This window comes from Lygodium microphyllum, chromosome 21 (genome assembly GCF_053477565.2).
Source record: "Lygodium microphyllum isolate KBCC chromosome 21, Lygodium_microphyllum_v1.1.10, whole genome shotgun sequence".
Lineage (NCBI taxonomy): Eukaryota > Viridiplantae > Streptophyta > Polypodiopsida > Schizaeales > Lygodiaceae > Lygodium > Lygodium microphyllum.
The window spans coordinates 51988135-52008602 of NC_141155.1; the positions used below are offsets into that span (position 1 = coordinate 51988135).

Below are 20468 nucleotides of genomic sequence, written 5' to 3' on the forward strand. Positions count from 1 at the left end.
ACATCACCCTTTTGCTGATTTTATGCATTTTGCGTAGCTTTATTCTTGTCTTTAAACTTGGAAAGCATAGCCACATCACTTGAATGCAATGCAACATTTGATCGAGCATGCTCCTCTTGCAATAAGAGGCCTTCCAACTCCACAAAAGTAAGGGGCTACCCCGCCACCCCCACATGACAACATGAAAGAGTTGTGAAAACAAATATATGACTTTGGAAGAGAGTTAAGGGTGATGTTCACCAATTCAGCATTCTGATTAATCTCTGGTTCTCATAACGAGTTCAAGGTCTCGAGCGTGGCTTTGTTGAAACCGGAGATGCTATGGAATGACCTGGGGTCGAGGTCGAGAGGGCGGTATGCATTCAATGGACATAGCCTACTCACCAGTCCGAAAACTAAAAAGAGAAAACTTGGAGTTGGGTAAGGCAAATGGCCTAGGGGCGGGATTGCTTGACACAGTTTCCCCCCCAAACGATAGTGTTTCTAGTCCCCCTGTAGTAGTCGTGTCAGCCGGGACTCTAAATTGGGGTGATGGAGAGGGTGAAACCCGAATCCCTAGGTGTACTAGGATCGGAATGGTAGTCCTGAGTACCCAACTAACGTCATGGCCCAAACGACCTATCGGAATGGAGTGAATGAGGACCCATTGGGTTCCACTTACATCCCATTGCCAAATGAGACAGGTGTATTGTCCCGCAATCAAGGGTACTATTGCGGGAATAGAAGGTGAACGGCGACTTATGCCTCAATTGTCACCCGACGGGGGAACCAAGTCAGGAACTCCCAAGTGACTCGACGCAATGGGAGTCAGAGGAACAGGGAGGGACCTCCTATCAGAACGGCCAATAATGCGTCGGCCACGACCCAGAACGTCGATGCCCAAACAAGAGAGCAGAGAACAACCAGTGTCGGTAATGGCGATACAATTGCCTCTGCCATGGTGGGACCCTCGATGCCTTGTGATGAGACCACCCTATCCTTACGGGGAGGGACAAAGACATGGTCCTAGCGTTAAGGTTGACGAAGCTGTGTATGTATCTAAAAATTGTGATATGGGGGGATGGAAGCCTCATAGAACAATTTATGTGGGGCTCCTTGAGATGTATGCTCCGATCAGATCTTTATCGGGAGGTTAAGAGGTGCGATTGGATTAGGTGCTTGCGAAATCGGTCCACATGCTCGCCTATCGGTACCCTTTAGAGAACACAATGGTGTGGTCCCATCACAAATAAGCTAAGGCCTTGATAAGAGACCTATCTTTGCGAGTTTGAATATTAACTCACTTCGCTCCAAGTGAGGTGAACTGGATATGCTGGCTCAGAAAGAACACTGACGTGTGATTGGACTGCAAGAGACACGAATTTTCCAAGGTGGATGGCCACTACAGTTATACAGATACGACTCATTCCAGCGCATGGGTTCGAATAAGCTCGGTGAGAGAGAATTGGTCACCATAATCTCACGGAATTACTGAGTATTTGAGCTATGCTAGTCGACTCCCAACTGCCTACTAGTGCAGTTTTCCCTTGCGGTGCAGGGAAGCAAGGGCGATGGATCCATGGGAATGTGTATATTCCTCAGAAGCAGTTGTGTGCAATGAGAAGTCCTAAAGGATGTGTGCCAGAAGATGAGGAGCCTACATCGGAAAGGCATCCCAATCATAGTCGGGGGTGATTGGAATTGTAAGCAAAGGATATTAAGTCAGTATTTGGAGGCACACTACCTCGAATTCTTTGTATTGTGCATCGTTGGCTCGGAGCTTACATTACATTCTGAGATGGGGCATGGAAAGTCGGAACTTCACTTCTACGTTGGGAATGACGTTGTGATTTCTAGACTCTCAGTAGCTAATGTCTTTAGAGCAACTGACATATCCGACCATTGGCTTATCACTTGCATGATGGAGGCGGTGGATGATATGGTAACGGTCTCGAACCCTCTTATTCCATGTGTGCCCTGTATTAACGCAAGCAGGGTAGATGCAGCGGCGAATGCGTTCCTATCTAGCAATAGATGGGCAGCATTAATCGACCTCAATGAGGAAGTAGAGGGAGAGGGTCCACTCCTAGATTTACTGATGAGGGCCTTCATTGACATAGTGAAGGCCATTGCACAAGAGAACAGAATCATGTCAGTGAGACCCCCACCACACCCAGGAATCATTATAGACTCAATCCCAATGCACGCCGTGCTATCAACTTGAAAAGGAAGGCTTGGAAGCAACTCAAGTCTCACCTTGAGACGTTTGAAGAGTATGCCAAGATTTGGAAACAAGCAGAACAAGCCTGTCATTATAGCGAGAACTAGAGCTTTTCTCATGCAATTGCCAAAGGGAAAGGGTTACAATGAGCTAGGTTGGCTTGTAAATGGTGGAAGCTCCAAAAAGGCATTGAGGGAGTCCAAAATCGTGGTGGGCAAAAAGCTCAGCCCCTCAAAGACTTAATTGGAACACTGCAAATGGAACCCCTGAACTCATGAAGATATGGGAGAGCCACTACTCTAAGGTGTACGATGACCCCCTAGGAACAAGTAACAATGCTGACCACTGGAAGCATATGGATACAGGCTTGCGTCTAAGGCCCCACATTAACGACCTAGACGTTCCTATTGCGTGGTATGAAGTCCGACATGTGCTCAGGAAACTTAAACAGCATAAAGCCGCAGGCATAGATGGCATCCCTCCAGAGGTATTCAAGATTGTGTACAAGGATGATGGATACTATGGACAAGAGGGAGATCTCGAAATCCCCTTATGGGCTAGCGATGTTATAGGTATTGAACGCAATTTCAACAGCCAGGCGACCTTCTGTACCCTGCGTTTGGCCCTCCTACGTGCAAGCGACAATTGGTTGTGTTCTTCCTCTAGGTGGCCCTTCTAGTGCTGCGTTTGCAGCCTTATGCTGCTGCCCTCATCAGCAGGCATCGTCCTTTGCAGTCACCTATGTTCCGACACTTTGGTGATCAGCATTTGGTGTTTCCTGCACTCTGCACTCTACACTCTAAGTGGTGGTCATAGCACTTGGGATCCGTCTCCGGTTGACGTCACTTTTTGACACTTCATTGCTTTGCCCTTGGGCATTTTGTTCACCCTTACATTCATTTACAACAATCATTCACTTCAGAGTTTCTTCTCTTTGTGCTTTGTCTTTGTGTTCAAGTTTTGCCTTTTGTGTTTTATGTTTAGGGTTTGGGTTTTGTCTCTCTCTCTTTGAGTCTTTGTGTTTGTGAGATGAACAGTTTTTGACATGCTGCAGGTAATGCAGGCAAATGATGATTCCTAATTCTGTCATGTAGACTCTGAAATACGACATGCAGACAACCTCGTATCTTCTCTCTCTTACACCCATAATATCTAAGCAAACATAACCTCTTCTTGACATTACCTTACAGATGGCTAGATGTTCTTGAAGTACTTCACCTAAGGATCTTTGATTTTTGTTTGTGTCCTGAAATTGCCTCACCGCCCTGCATAATTACTGCATTCAAAACAAATTGTCTTACACATGCAACCGAGCTTATGTAATTTAGTGTCCTGTATGGTCTTATAGCTCCACATCAAAATCCCACTCCTTGGCCACAAGAGCAATTGTAATTTCTTCTGATGCCAAGTTCTTTATGTTCCATTAAGCTGTCTTCCCAATATCTAAGAAGTTTCCTATGATGCCAGTATGTTTATGTTCTATGATTCAATACCACTTTGACAGACTAGTTGGCTGTATGTATGAAAAGTTCCACATTGTATTGTGTTAGTTTGAAGCAGCAACAAAATTATAACAAAAGAGTGCCATTCAGATCAAAATGTCAGATGGGGCAGAGAGAGGGGGATATTGAACAAACTGTTACTATGCATTGTACCAGGTTGTCAATCATATTGCAGCATCAATACAACCTTTACAGAATCTTTCGGTTTTGGTACGTAGCTTTACATTCTAAAGGGAAACTGAAAAAAATTTCTGGTTTCAAACAGCTCATAATCATCAAGTTATCCTTTTCCCAGAAAAGAGTAGAGGAGAAATTGGGGGCTGAGGAAACAGTCCAATGGGCTCAATATTATATTGAAACAGGCTTCGAAGGTAAGAACAGCTATGAAGTGAATGACTCTTCTAAGCCTTATACTAATTCTGGTCTTATTTATATTTTTCCATGTGCACATGAGCACGTTTTGCGCATGTAAACTTTTATACACCCAATTGAAAGCTGAAAATATCACTTAACCAGTTTTGTCTTAGTTTATATTTCACCTTCAATGTATGCAGCCTCCATCAAGGGATGAGCTGACAGGTGTCTACACATTTGACTTGTGGGACAGTACTGTGGAGTTTTATACTATCTACATAGCAATGTTGTTTCCACTATTATCAAGTTGCGGTATCCTCAAACAGCTTGAGATAGATAAGTTGTATCCTTTCCACCTTTTGTGAATCTACGGCTAGTAAAAATTGCTGACTGAGGGGTTTTCCATGAGACACATTATCGAGATGTCGTGATGTTATGAGGACATGGTGTGAAAAAGTATGGAATGCATCATCATCCGACTTCTTTATTGATCTAGAGAGTCAATGTGATCTGAGCCATTAGTACTAGTGAGAGTTGCATGGATTATCCGAAAATACTAGATTTTTGGATAATTTTAATATATTTTTGATATTATTTATTGTAAAAATCCGAAAAAGTTAGAAAAAGCTTCTAGATTAGGATGGCATGCAAAAAGCTAGTTGCTTTTTCAGCCAGTTAGGAGATTTTTCATAAAAAAGACAGATTGACGAAATCGCGTGCGTCGCGATCGTTGTAAACAGGCTGAAAACTGCAGATTGAACTGAAAGAAGAAGGAGTGATCTGGGAGATCCGTGACCAGGTGTCTTGGAGTTTTACCCCCCTTTCAGAGCCAACGGAGCCATCAGATTTGGGTTCCGGGCAGTAGAGAAAGAGCTGATTTTTCTGATCCACGTTTTTGGTCTACGAAGGAGCTCCAGGAGAACTATTGCCTGGAGATTGCTTCTGAGTAGTGCAAAGATTCCAGGTTCTTTCAATACGTATTGCTTCAATTCATTGTGATTTGTTTTTGTAGTGTTTACATGGCCTGAGCACTACTCAGAAGCACGGATCTCCCAGATCACTCCTTCTTCTTTCAGTTCAATCTGCAGTTTTCAGCTTGTTTATAGCGATCACGACGCGCGCGATTTCGTCAATCTGTCTTTTTTATGAAAATCCTCCTAACTGGCTGAAAAAGCAACTAGCTTTTTGCATGCCATCCTAATCTAGAAGTTTTTTCTAACTTTTTCGGATTTTTACAATAAATAATATAAAAAATAGATTAAAATTATCCAAAAATCTAATATTTTCGGATAATCCATGCAGTTTTCACTTGTACTAATGGCTCAGATCACATTGACTCTCTAGACCAATAAAGAAGTCGGATGATGATGCATTTCATACTTTTTCACACAGTGTCCTCATAACAGCATGACCTCTTGGCTGCACAAGGAGAGTACTGCCATCTCAATGGGTCACGGGGCACTAAGAGTAGCAGGAGGGAATAGGAGTAGGAGTTGAAACAGGGCTCCCTCTTGGCTGCACAAGGAGAGTACTGCCAATGGGCCATGGGTGTGGTGGAGATTTGATGGTGATGGGAAGAAGGTCTAGGAGGATTACCCTAGGCCTTGGAATGACAATCCTTGTTGACATGGCCTGAGCACTAGTATTGAGTTCAATATCTATTCTTTTTCTGCCATCCTAGTCTGATATTTTCTATTTTGTACGAAGGAGAGTCACCTTTGTAAGGACTTTCCTTGAGCTCTCAAGAGTTCTTGCCAGCTCTGGATTCCCCCTTTTCAGTAGTGGAAGCCAAAGCCCCTCATAAGGTAACACCAGGGAAGTGCAGGTCTTCACATGGACTTGATCATGCAGTCGAGCATAATGCAGTAGGTAACATTCGGTCGAAAACTGGGGCAATGAAATAACTTGCTGTATAAAATGGGAATAAATGAGTGGCAGCTTATTTTTAGAAGAGTGTGATCTAATCATCATTTGACCTAGGTAAGCCAATAGTGGTGAACTTGGTGAGTAAGTGTCTACATCCAGCCAACTTAGCTTTCAGATCATCCCCTTAACGGAGAAATCTTCGAGCTCATGATCATGGTTGGTGTTCCAGGTTCAATCTCTCACTACTATGTAGTAGTTGATAAGATGGCTCCAATGAATAGGTGCTAGGATAAAGTGCTGTAATTTGGAGCGAAACTTAGGTAATAACCTGTGCACTAACTCGATAGTCGTTGTGGCATTACAAGCCTTCCATTCATGGGACAAGCTTAGTGTTGGCAAGTCAAGGATCAAGCATAGCCTCTAGACCAATGATTGGGTCCTAGAGACCTTTGGACTCAAGCACTTGTTATATAAGATTAGACCAAGTTGTGAAATTTTACCCATTGAAATGAGTCTCATCACTATAGGTGTTATTGGCCATAGCAAACATAGTGTGGGCCGAGCAAAGTAATTGGGAAACATGCCTATGTGAAATGTAAAATATGGTTTTGCAGTGAAACATTCGATTGCTAGGATGAATCGCTAGTGGAACACTTGCCTATTTTAGTGAACAAAAAACATGTTTTTCAAGTGGAAACATTATGTGACCTTGAAACTTTCAATGAAAACACTTTTGTGACTGTTAGAAATTCCTTTTTGGAGAAAACACTATGATTTTTAGGCTGTCAACAAATACATGTTGCATGTGTTTATGTAGACTTTGAGCACAGATTTATCTATCTTACAACATATCTAATGTTACTATGTTACATCGGTTAAGTTTGGCTATTATGGTACCGATTTTGATTCTTGAATATATGTAAAGCATCCACATATATGAATTCCAAGTATGTTATTCAACCGTTTCACTTGGCGCGTTTCACCCATGGCATGGGTATGGATGAAACATTTCACTTGAAAATGCAAAATTTCAGGGATGAAACATTTTGCAGTTATCCTAGTGTTGAGTGAATGATAGGGAGGGTGGCGATGGGATAAGGGGTACACTTAGAGATTTCTTTCATAATACCCGTCATGCATTGGTGAAGTGTGCATAGTGGATCCAATAGTATAAATGGGTTGCCTAAGCATATGCATGGTCACCGCGTGAGTATCTGAAGGAAGGGGGATAGGTGCACTAAAAGCATAGGATGAAAATCCTTGCGTCTAAGTGACCGAAGGTAGAGGTCCAAAGGGCGTGCTGGGGATACCCAACACCACCTCATTAGTATAGGCAAGGCTGCTCACTTGTAGGTAGATGGGAGGTGCATGGTGCATGAGTGGCGTTTCTAGCAATGGAGCACTAGGGTATAGTGGCATTCACATGAGGGTAAGTGTGGAAGTCTAAGGAAAGCCATCATTAGAAAAGAGCCATGTAACTTGACTTGGCAGAGAGAGGAACCCAAACTAGAAATGGAAGATCCTAAACTTGATGTGCTAAGGAGAGATGGGATACGGCCTCAAGAGGGAGATGCAAGGGTGGTGGAGTCCAATCCTATTTTGCTAAGAGCACGAGAAAGAGAACCTAAATGCAAAATGTGATTGGGGGGGGGATTGTGAATGAGCAGCACCAAATGACATGCCCAAAGAAAACAAAAGGCAAAGTAGCATGTGTATTTGTATGCATTCTTTGCATTTAGACCCTCCTTTGTTTGTACTGACATAATAATACTAGTTCCGGTCTCCAAAGAAACTTAGTTCTAGATCCTACATAATAGAGGGAGCAACATATAGGAGTTTTGACTCATACAAATCAAAAGAATTATATGAACTTGCCATTGGGCTGGAGAGAAGGGCCTAGGATGAGCTATTACTATCACTAGTATCATCAATGTCATCCATAGGCCGCATGAGAGTGCTCATTAAGAAAGTTTGAAGATGACTTCTTGGAGATGGATGGTGAGAGACCCTTGAGCTCCTCCTCACTGATGAGATTACCATCATCATCATCATCATCATCATCAATGTCATTTGCATTGAAGTACTCATCAAGAGAGCTTAAAGAGTACTTGTCCGGGGTAGATTATGAGATACTCTCAAGCTCATTCTCACTAATGAGGTTACCATCAGCACTAGGTAGTTAGCACTAAAGGTAAAATAGACATCTATTCATTTTTTAACTCAAAAATTTGAATCACAAAGAGGAACTTTTACTTGAGTAGTACATTCGTACTGCTGTACGTGCTTTTGGGCATACACAACTTGCAGATTTTTGGCATATGGTCAGAAAATTTGAGGCTTTTGGCTATTTAGAGAACATTGGCAGATGTACTGCAGGTTCAGGCTGAAATAGACTGAAATTGTGCATTTTGGACAGCAAAATTATCGGGCTTTTGCATTGGTTGTGCTGCTGAGCACTATTCGTGCACTGGACAGCGTGTCCATTGGACAATTGTGATCAAGTGTGACACATATTTTCTAATTACAGCCTGGTGCATGCTGTAATTTTTGCAAATTTGCAAATTTCTAAGTTGTTCCAGCTTTGGTTCTTGCTTTTGTGTTCTTTGAAACAGTGACATTTACCATGGCTAATCAAGGACAGAATGATGTATTCACATATGTATCCAAAGAGGTTAGATTGGACGGTAGTAACTATTCTCTATTTTGGGAAAAATGCATCGATCCTCTTTTCCTTGTGATGTTGCTTTTAATGCAACAACCAGATTACAGATTGTGCATTCAAATGTATGTGGACCTATGCAGACAAAGTCATTGGGTGGATGTTATTATTTCGTTACCTTGATTGACGACTTTACTCGTTTTTGTTGGGTGTACTCATTGTGTCAGAGGTGTATGATACTTTTTTGGCTTTTGTTGCACTCGCTGAGAATCAATCTGGTTTCAAGATTAAGACTCTCCATTTGGATTGAGGGTGGAATACATGTCTTCTTTGCTGAATAATTTTTTGAAGAAGCAAGGCATTGCCCATTAGTATACTACTACATATACTCCGGGGTTGTAGAAAGGAATAATTGGTCATTCATGGAGATGGCCAAATGTATGCTGAAAGCTAAGAATTTGCCAAATGGCTTTTGGATGGAAGCAGTTATGTGTGCTTGTCATGTTTTAAACATATACCCTACCAAGGCATTGAAAAATGTCATGCCTTTTGAGGCTTGGAACAGCCGGAAACCTTCAGTTGGCCACTTTTGTACTTTTGGGTGTCTTGCATATGCTCATATTCTCAAAGTACTAAAAAAGAAGTTGGACAAGGTTGTCAAATGCATTTTTGTAGGGTAGAGCAGTGAGAGCAAAGGATACAGATTGTATGAGCTTGTTTTCAATAATATTTTTTTCGTAGGGATGTGATTTTTGATGAAAAATCACAATTATCCCTTGCTGGTTTTGATACATATAATGCTGCAAATGATGTGTTTGAAGGGCTGTTGCCCATTTCTTTTGGTGATACAGTTGGAGTTTTAGTAAATGAACGAAATGTTCAACTAGTAGCTCCATTAAGCAATGCAGAAATTCAACCTATGGCTGATCTGAATATTCAGCTAGATACTGAATTTGAGGCTCATTGGAAGCACTTACATAATCAGGAAGCTAGACAAATGCCTAGATGGCACTTGTAGACTATGAAAGATAGTCATTTGGATGCTCCTATTGCTGGTTGTACTAGAGGCAAGCACTTCTACATGATTATGCTAACACAATGGATTTTGTTATGGCAGCATACACACTTGATGATGAGGAGCGTGATTGTTTTGAGGATGCACAACAAAGTGTGCATTGGATGCAGCAATGCAAGCTGAATTTGATTCTATCATAAAGAATCAAATATGGGATTTAGTGACATTGCCTGTTGGAAAGAAAGCCATTGGCACAAAATGGTTCTATAAGTTGAAAAGAAAAGCAGATGGATCCATTGGTAAGTATAAAGCCAGGCTTGTGGCAAAAGGCTATGCGCAAAAGAAGGGCATTGATTATGAGCAAACATTTGTGCCTACATCCCGTATGGCCACCATTCGGCATATGGTTGCCCGTTATGGTTGGATTGTATATCATCTTGATATTAAAATTGCATTTTTACATGGGAAACTTCAAGAAGAAGTGTATATACAATAGCCCATTGGTTTTGCGGTTGAGGGATCCGAACACATGGTATGCAATCTGAAAAAGGTTTTATATGGTTTAAAGCAAGCTCCATAAGCTTGGTATGCAAAAATTGATGCCTTTTTACTCAGCCAAGGGTTCATTAAGAGTCCATCAGAGTCTACTCTTTACGTATGCAAAGAGGGGGGATCCTTGTTGGTCATTTGTCTCTATGTAGATGATCTTTTACCCATAGGGACACATGTTGATTAGATTTCAGCATTCAAGAAAAATTTGCAGCAAACTTTTGAAATGTCAAATTTGGGACCTTTGCATTAGTATTTGGGCATTCAGTTTATTCATGATGCTAGAGGTATTGGAGTCCAGATATATTGGTAAACTTCTTGAGAGATTTGGCTTTCAAGATTACAAGTCAGTTAGCACACCAATCGAGATTGGACTCAAGCTGTCTTTGTATGATGACAGTGATTTGTTTGACATTTATACATATGCTCTAGTAGATGGATGTCTCATTTACTTATGCAATATAAGACCAGATATTCAGTTTGCAGTTTCAGCCTTGAGTAGATTTATGCACAGTCCACGTATGTCACATTGGCAAGCTATGAAGCGTATCTTTCGTTACTTGCAAGGTACTAGGACTCTTGGATTGCTTTATGCCAAGGGGAGACCATTGCAATTACATGCTTATAGTGATTTTGATTGGGCTGGTGATTTTGATTCACGTCACTCTACAAGTGGAAATTGTTTCTTTCTTGGCTCATCTTACATCTCTTGGCTTAGTAAGAAACAATCCATTGTTGCCACATCATCTTGTGAAGTTGAATATAAGGTAGCTTTTACTACCATAATTGAATGTACATTGTTGAGATGCTTGTTGGCTGATCTTGATGTATTTGTCACGGAGCCTACTCCTTTGTTTACTGACAGTTAGAGTGCCATTGTAGTGGCATGGAACCCAGTGTTTCATGCACGCACAAAACACAGAGAGATCCACTATCACTTTGTCAAAGAGAGGCTACATGCAGGAGATATCAGCCTTGTCTATTGTTCTACCGCCAACAATGTGATAGATATCTTCACCAAAGCTCTTTCTTGTGACAAATTTGAAGCATTTCACAATACTTTGAATTTAATCTCCGTTGGTGGATGATCCTTGTATGTTGATCACTTTTCACTCTAGGGGGGTTTATTGGGTTTGACTCATGCCTACACTCACAAAGGAGTGTTAGTGATCCGTAGTAGGACACTTTGACACTTTTTACTCTTCTTATGAGAGGTTTTTTCCCCCAATGACATTATTTTCTATTTTATGTGTTTATGTTACACAATGCAGTTACTTACCGTGTTTTACACCTTTTGGGTGTGAATGCATATTAACAACCCCAAGGTCTAAGGGCTGTACTTTGTACTTTCATCACACACTTGAAAATAGCATTGGGAATTGTGTGTTGTCTTCACTCTCTACTGTCTACTATGTGCTTTCAGCTGAGAGCTGCCATATCCCATCTCATAGCCTTATAATGGTTAAGAGATAGACGATGATAGTTAAACGCTTAGTGAATATGCTTAATGTCTAAGAACCTTCAAATTGCTAAGAGTAACCAGCAAGCAATGATGAATAGATTGATCAGTAGTGTTTAAAAACACTTCTATCCAAGCTTGGTGAAATGCTTGTGTTGGAGTCTGAGTGAATGACGGGCTTGAGAGTCACCTTTGGGGCAAGAAGCTTTGAGTTTTGAGCCTCCAGATCTGCAATGGACTTGAATCTTGCTCAGTCAGTGATTAGAAACATTGTTAATGACTTAAGTAAGAAGAAAACTGAAAAAATCAAGGTTCAACATTTTTTGGCTATGGCTGCTAGATAGGGTAATAGTTAGGGTTTGGCCCACAGTGCCCAGCAGAGAAGGAATTTTAGCAAAGCCTTTTAGGGAGGGGGGACTAGCCCACTTGGGGGGCTACCAAAGCCCTATGGTGGCCACCACGATTGCACCTTCTACAAGTTGTGAGCAGCCACGAATTGGAGCACTGTGCCAGATTGCACCAGATCTGCAATTTCGACAGTGCCGGGCTCCTATGTGGCCAATGTCAGGGTTTTTCATGATAGGATGCTGTGCTTTGAGATGAGGAAGAAGTTTCCAGAAGAGACCATGAGCTGAAATGCCCTCTTTTGGCCTCAGCAGGTCCTCCACTAACTGCTGGTGCATATCTAGCTATGAAGATGAATAATGAAACTTTCTTGTGCACTCAATTGAGATAGGATTAGGGGGAGCTTAATGGATCAGAGATGGCTCTGATACCATGTTGGAATATTAGAGTTGCAGCATGGAAGAGTGTGCACAAGAGGGAGAAGAGATCTCACAAAGTATAAGAAGATCTTGCTTATTCAGTTGCTTATGAAGTACAATTGGTAAACTCTCTCTTCTACTGTGAGAGTGACCCTTAGGGTTGTTTATATACCCATTGGATGAGCTAGGGTTAGGGTTTTCCTTCTCCTCTAGTCCATTCATACATCTCCTTTCCTCATGCACCCTTGCTTACATAGAGTTCTCATGCTATACTTCTAACAAAGGATACACAAGTTTTTGTAGAGAAAACACCAAGGGTTTTTGAACATGACTTACACAATGAAATCGTACAAGAACACAAATGAATAACGAAGAAGAATATGAGAAATGAATGCTGGTTATGAATGAAAGATGAATAGAAGGGTGCAAAATTGTTCTTGGTGACTAGCTTAGCGGGTGAGCTCCAGAACCCCATGGTGGCCCATGGGCATAGAAGGGAGGCAATGATTGATCCTTGAGTTCCTAAGAGGGCTAGATGCCTCTTGATTACATCCATAGGTAGGTGCCTCTGCGGTGTGGTGCAAATGAGGATGCTGAGGTGTGGAAAATTTGCATTGGTATACTTGTTAATGTCTATCTTGTAGTGGGGCCACTACTTTGAGAATAACTCTAGCCATGACCCTCCTAACCATTGTGAAACATGCTCAAACACTTGGTCTTGTATGACCTCCTCCACCTAAGCTTCTTACCATTTGCTAGAGTGTGAACTAGAGGGAGGAGTAATTCACCCATCGAGTGGGGACTAATAGATGTGCCCTACCATTCCACCCACCTCCAATAGAAGTGGAAACTCCTCGAAACATGACTCTCATCTAAGGCATTGCCTAGTGGTCAAAAGCATGCACGCAAGGCATTGCCCAAGCTTTCTTGTGACTATGTCTTGCTGATTGGAATGATGCCTTTCTACGTCTACCTCGAAGACTTTGAGGATTTTCTTTATATCTTCTACTGCCCTAGTAACTTTGGTACCTTTGCATCCGTCATTGTATCAACAAACCAAGTGTGAAGCATTGTGCCAAAGAGCTGCCGCAAGTCCGCTAGCTGGCAGTCCTTGACCTCAAGATTGGGGAAGGGACATGTGATGGGATGCCTGGAGAGGCATGGGGTTGCCCAAAGTTTGAAATTGTGAACCTGCTATACCACAAAAATGTGTAAACGATTCTCTTAGCAGGTACAACAATAGCGCTGCCAATAAGTTTCTGCTTTGCATCCATTGACGTGAGTTGCACCAAAAAAATGTATTAACCCATTGAACACCACCTTTGCTATCCATGAAGTGTCGATGCTCAAGATGTATGGAGGCCAATGTTGAAGGTATGCTGTCATGACCTGTCCAAAGATCATAGTCTCCCCCAATTACTTCTTAGTGGCACAAAAAGTTTGAAGCTTTTCATTGGAGAAGACAACTCGCAAGGCATGTGAGTGAAGAGCATCCATGGAGACTTGGAGTGTGCCAATGTTGGACTAGAGGTTTCCATTGTATGTTTTCTCCAAAGATGAGTCGATTGTGCTACTAAACGTCTGAAGGGAATGCTGCTACAGAGGAAGGAAGCAGCTGTTAATTAGCCATGTTATTCCATTAAGAGTGGAAAGGGAGGGGGGGGGGGGGGAGTGAGTGGTGAGCCACATGGGATGAAAGGAGAGAAGGATCGAAGCTTGCATTTGAGAGTTATGGCGGGAGAGCAAGAGCAAGAAAGAGAGAGACAAGAAATGGGAACTTCAACAGTCACAATGTGTGACTGGGCCTTCCTTTATTCAAACTATTACTAAAAGAATAAAGAATAAAGTGATGGTGACGGGCGCCCACCACCTGCAGCGTGCAGTGCCGGTGACTGTCAGTGTAGTAATATACGGGCGGCTAGACGGAGGTGCCTTTACCCCCAACAATCTCCCACTTAAAGGCGAATTTGCCCTAGTGAGGAGTGAAAAGAAAAAAGAAGAAAGACAGTACAACATGTACACATGTACAACAGGATGAGGAAAGACGTCATCTCATCCCACGCCCATCAACCTCCTGAGGAAGGCAAAGCGCTCTGTAGAGAGGCTTTTCGTGAGCAAATCTGTATGATTCTGGTTAGTCGAGATTTTGACAAGGTTAACAGACTTGTTCTCAACGACCCCACGTATGAAGTGATACCTCACTTCAATGCGTTTTGTCTTCACATGGAAGATCGTTCTTGGCTAACTGAATAGCACTCATAGAATCCAAATGCAGTGTAGGGGTAGTATCAATACCAAGGTCAGCAACCAAACGACCCAACCAAATGGCCTCCTTGCAAGCCTCAGTGGCTGCAACATACTCGGCCTTTGTAGTAGAAAGGGCCATGCGTTTCTGCACCCTGGACATCCAAGAAACAGCATCTCCAGCATAGGTGAATACATAGCCGGAAGTGGACTTTCTACTATCGATGCATGTCCTGCATAATCAGAGTCAGTGTACCCCACGACTCCTGTATCCTGGCTGCCATAGCATATGCATATATCTGCAGTGCCCTTCAGGTACCTCATGATACCCTTCAGGCATCCCAATGCTTCTTGCTAGGTGTAGCCATATAGCGTGCCACAACACCAACTGCAAAGGCAATATCTGGACGAGTGGCGATCATGGCATACATAAGACTGCCCACTGCGGATACATAGGGAATCTTGGCCATCTCGGCCCTCTGCTCATCTGTCTGCGGACAATCAGCCTGTGATACCTTGACATAAGAAGGCAATGGACAGCTAATAGGCTTTACGTCTTGCATGCGGAAGCGCTGAAGGACTTTATGAATGTACTCCCTCTGTGACAAGTAGAGGAGTCCCTGATGCCTATCGCGTCTAATGCGTATACTAAGTATGTGAGCGGCCTGTCCCAGATCTTTCATCTCAAAGCTCTTCTTGAGCTGAGCCTTAAGAGTATCTAGCTCATCATGAGCTTTTCCTGCTATTAGCATATCATCCACATAGAGTACCAAAATCAATAAAGAGCCATCACGGGCTTTCTTCATGTAAAGACACGGATCCATAGCATTCCTGATGTAGCCCAGTGATTGCATAAAGGCATCAAACTTATGATACCACTCCCTAGGTGCCTGGTTCAAGCTATAAAGGCTTTTCTTCAATTTGCACACTAGGTGCTCCCTGCCAGGTTCTGCAAAGCCCTTAGGCTGCTCCATATAAATCTCATCATGCAAGTCCCCATGTAAGAAAGCCGTCTTGATATTCATCTGGCATAAATTCAAGTTAAGCTGAGCAACCAAAGCCAAGACTAAGCGCAGGGTGGTCATCTTAACCATAGGAGAAAAGACCTCATCAAAGTCTACACTATACTCTGCTTCTGCTTAAAACCCTTTGCTACCAGTCTAGCCTTGTATGCCGGCTTGGGGTATCCAGGGGTACTTTTCAGCTTGTACACCCACTTGCATGGCAAAGCCTTCTTGTTCTCAGGCAAGGAAACCAAATCCCAAGTCTCATTCTTATGCAAGGAGTCTATCTCAGACTGCATAGCCCTCTCCCAGGAGTGACTGTCACCCCTGCGCATAGCCTCATCATAGGTGAAAGGCTCTTCTGCATCTGTAACCAAGACATAATGCATCGAGGGCTGAAATCTATCAGGTGAACGCCTGTCTCTAGTAGACCGTCTCACGGCAGGCTCTGCGGCCTGCCCAGTTGCCTATCCAACACCTTGACCATAAGCATCTGCTGTAGTTGTAGGCTGTCCAACTGGCTGTGCGGGAGCTGTCGGCTTCTCTTGAAATATGACCCTGCGGATCTCAATAATTCTCTCAGGCTGCCTATGCATCTTGTCTTCATGGAAGACTACATCATGACTGCGGATGACTTTCCGTGCCTGCGGATCCCAGAGACGGTAACCCATCTCGCCTGCATCCCTATAACCAAGGGAAATGTATTTGATACTCTTAGGATCCAACTTACTTCTCTTGTCCCTGGGCACATGGCAAAATGCCTCACATCCAAAGGCACGAAGATGCGCATAAGAGGGAGGTTTTCCAGTCCATACCTCCTCTGCAACCTGAAAATCCAAACCACTAGAAGGTGATCTGTTTATGACATGCACAGCTGTACTAACTATCTCAGCCCAAAAGCTCTGTGGTAGGCCTGCATGACTAAGCATACTGCGTACACGCTCCTGGATGGTTCTATTCATCCGCTTAGCCAAACTATTTTGGGGGGGATATAGGGGATGGTCAACTGACACTTAATACCCCTCTCATCACATAACTGCTCAAAAGCACGTGAGACATACTCACCTCCATTATCTGTCCTTAGGCATTTGAGCCTATATTTAGACTGGTTCTCAACCAATGCAAGCCATCTCTGAAACATAGCCAAGACATCGGATTTCAGCTTAATGGGATAAGCCCAAAATTTCCGTGGAAAATCATCTATGAAAGTAACAAAATACTTTGCACCACCTATAGACTGATAAGGCATGGGCCCACAGACATCCGAATGTACCAATGCCAAGGGCTCACTCATACATGGCCTATTAGACTTCTTATGCGTAGACCTAGTCTGCCTGCCATAAAGACAATGCTCACATGAATCAAAACATGCATAATCAAGGGACGGTAAGTACTGCAAACTAGAAAGCATTTTCATTCTCTTCAAAGATATATGGCCCAAACGGACATGCCAAAGAGATACATGTGGGATAGAACCCACGGACAAAACATGATCAATGAAAGAAGCGGATATAATCAAGGGATAGAGGCTGCCAGCCTTGGCACCTCTCGCAATCACAAGTCTGCCACGAGTGATCTTCCGTGCAGAGTCTCCAAACGATACACGATAACCTGCGTCATCAAGCTGTCTAGTTGACATGAGACTGCGTGTCAAAGCAAGTACATGACGTACATCTTGCATAACAAAACTGCTGTCAGAAGGAAACTGTAGCCTAACATCCCCAATGTCCACAATATCAAGAGAGCTGTCATCACCCAAGCGCACAGAACCCGAAACAGTACGGTATGAATGAAACCACTCTCGGCAAGGTGTCACATGAAAAGACGCACCTGAGTCCAAGAGCCAACACTATGCATACATAGAGTGTATCTTTGTTATCTGCGAAGCACTAGAAGAAGCTGCAAGGATATAGTCATCATCATCAACATCCTCAGGCTGCATAACATCGATCTCTTCAATTTTAACATTGGACTTTGCAAGTACTATGCTGCGATTAGAAGACTTATCCTGCACTTTGTCTTTCCCCTTATCTTTGCGCCTTTCATTGTGCAGTTCATGGCATTGTGGCCTAATATGGCCATTTTTCCCACAATGGTGACAAGTAATATCTGCATTCTTGCCACGGGATTTGCTACGTGACTTCCCACGAGACTTGGACCGAGATTTCTGAGAATCCCATCCACGGCCACTGCCACTGCCATGCTTTCCATATCCATCATTCCTACCTCTAACTGTCATAGCATGCGACACACGAGAGACATCCAAATTCTTACGGTTAACCTCTTCCTACAGAAGAGCACTCTCAACATCAGATAATTTCAAGGTGGCAGAAAAGGCACATAATGCAGTGCGAAAGACATCCCATGTCTCATTAAGAGTACCAAGCAAGAAAAGATGAGTGATATCCTCTGCAAAAGTGATGTCCTGCGAAGTCAAGTTCTTGAGTATAGCATGGAACTGGCTCAAGTAAGCAGACATGGTCCCATTCTTCTTCATGTGCAAATCCATAAGTTGCTTTAGTCAATACATCTGACTCGCTGGACTTTTCTTGTCATAGAGATTCTTGATTTTATCCCACAACTGCCATGCACTCTGTTCTTCCTCAAATACATTGAAATGAACCTATTCTGTGAGAGATAATATAATAGTGGACTTGCATAACTCATCAAGCTCAAACTATTTCTCATTTGGCATAGTTACAGGCGGCTACCCGCTGAACCTCAATGGTTTGATCTGCGATTTTTGCACCAACACTTGCCAAATCTGGCTCTTTCAATAAGAGTAATTCGTACCATCAAGCTTAGTGATGTTGAAAATAGCATGATCAGTGGACGAACTCGCCTTAATGCAGGCTAGAAGATTGCAGACAGCTCAAAACTACTTGCTGTTTACTGCAGAAAATGACAAAAAAATCACCAGAATCGAGAGAAAATGGCGAGAAAAGTGTAACCAAAGTTGCTGCCCACCAAGTACTAGTGAAAGTATATCTTTTCAGAATATTTCAGCATGAAAGTTCCATATCAGTCCGGAGTTATATGCTTGCTGTAATAAATGACAACAGGGTACTGTGAGAGTCAATTGCTGACCAAATCACTGCACCAAGTCAATAAATGACAGCCAAGACATGACCAGCCATAAACGGGCATAAATCAGCATCAAATAGTAAATAGCAAATGAGAATCCAAGCCAAGTCTTCAGAGAGCACTAAAGCTCAACAAGTATATGGTACACTGTGCCAAAACAAATGCATCAAGCCGTAGTCGTCGGTTAAGCATGTACCCAAATAGCATATAACTGTCAAAGCATTGACCACTGTCAAGCATAGACCTATGTCAATAAGTGCGGGCTGAAATAAGCTCAAGCTTCCAAAAGCATCCGGATCCAATGACAAGCTCGAAGTCGTCCATCAATGATCGATACATCATAGCATAACCCAAGACATACACCCGAAACCAATAGGCATATGTCAAAGCATGAAAGATAGCTTTAGCCCAAGAGTATTTAGCATGCATTTACTGTTATAAACTAAGTATTTTCAGCCCTACAATTAGGCCAAAATCATAGCATTACATGTAGCTTCAATTCCCAAGTCAATCGGGATGCAGTAGGCATCAAACCGGTTATGCAGTCATGCCCAAACAAGCATAGGCATAAATTGTGAATGTAGCACTAGCATCAAATGTTTGCGGACTGTTTATAACAATCCTGAAACGCTGTTTTCAGCCACCAACCAATGCCTAATCTCAAAGGATCAGTGCCAAGTATGAATACATGTGCAAGAAGCCTGAAATGGAGCCCGAACAAGTGATCAATGCCAAGCTGGAGCTGGAGCTGAAGTGGCTGATTGTGTGGCTGTCCAAAAACAGGCGCAAATCTGCATGGAGTTGCTACTGGTCCTGCTGGTCCACGTGGCAACTATAGGGTGGTTGGAGAGCTCAAACATGAGCCAAGGGGGCCTGGGAACAAGCCTCTAGCAGCCCATAACCAGGGGCAAAGGGATATGAAGGTTGGAAGCTTCAATGGTGACTGCCGTGTTTGCCTAGACCTGTGGATTGAAATAAAACTTTGAAATAATGAAGCAATACCTCAATGTCAATACCCTGATGGTGCCTCAGTAGGCCGGGAAGAAGCTCGGGAAGCTGGGGAGTGACGGGAGCTCAAGAGAATGAGCTATGGCTGCCGGGAAGGAGACCCAATGCAGGTGGGGAGTCAATGGGAAGCTGAGAATGCCACGAGCCAAGCTCAAGAGTCGGGAAGCCGTGCTCTGATACCAGTTGAAAGGAGAAAAAGATTGAAGCTTGCACTCGAGAGCTATGATGGGAGAGCAAGAGCAAGAAAGAGAGAGGCAAGAAATGGGAATTTCAACAGTCACAATGTGTGATCGCCCGCCTTCCTTTATTCAAACTGTCACTAAAAGAATAAAGAATAAAGTGACGGTGACGGGCGCCCGCCACCTGCAGTGTGCAGTGGTGGTGAATATCAGTGTAGTAATACACGGGCGGCTAGGCGGAGGCGCCTTTACCCCCAACATGGGAGTGAGGTGTTGACTGGGGGCAAGAGGAAACATGCCAATGTAGGTCGTAAGATGGTGGGAAAACCAACAGACCAGGAAGGGCAGCATGGACAAGGCAGGTTGGAGGCAGTGCGGGCCAAGTAGGACAGGGTTGGTAGTGTGCGGGGAGGGATCAATGAAGTAGGTACTGTGAGGATGTAGGGGCCAGTGAGGTTGCAGGGGTGGCGAAGGTGCATGATGATGATGGTGTAGGTCAGGTGGTGAAGGGAGGCAGAGGGCCGTAGGTGGAAGGCTGGCAGTCAGCTCACGAGAGGGGTTGTGGGCAATATGCTTCAATC

At 43.3% G+C, this 20468-nt stretch overlaps 1 protein-coding gene across 2 annotated transcripts in view; it reads left to right on the forward strand.

Annotated features, from left to right (window-relative positions):
- Positions 1 to 20468, forward strand: part of LOC148018001 (glutathione S-transferase 2-like) — a 72008-nt gene that overhangs the window by 43321 nt on the left and 8219 nt on the right. For both annotated transcript variants that reach the window (XM_087661752.1, XM_087661751.1), the window contains exons 6-7: positions 3859 to 3912; positions 3998 to 4073. In XM_087661752.1, coding sequence (XP_087517878.1) covers positions 3859 to 3912; positions 3998 to 4073 — 130 coding nt within the window. The remainder of the gene's footprint in view (positions 1 to 3858; positions 3913 to 3997; positions 4074 to 20468) is intronic.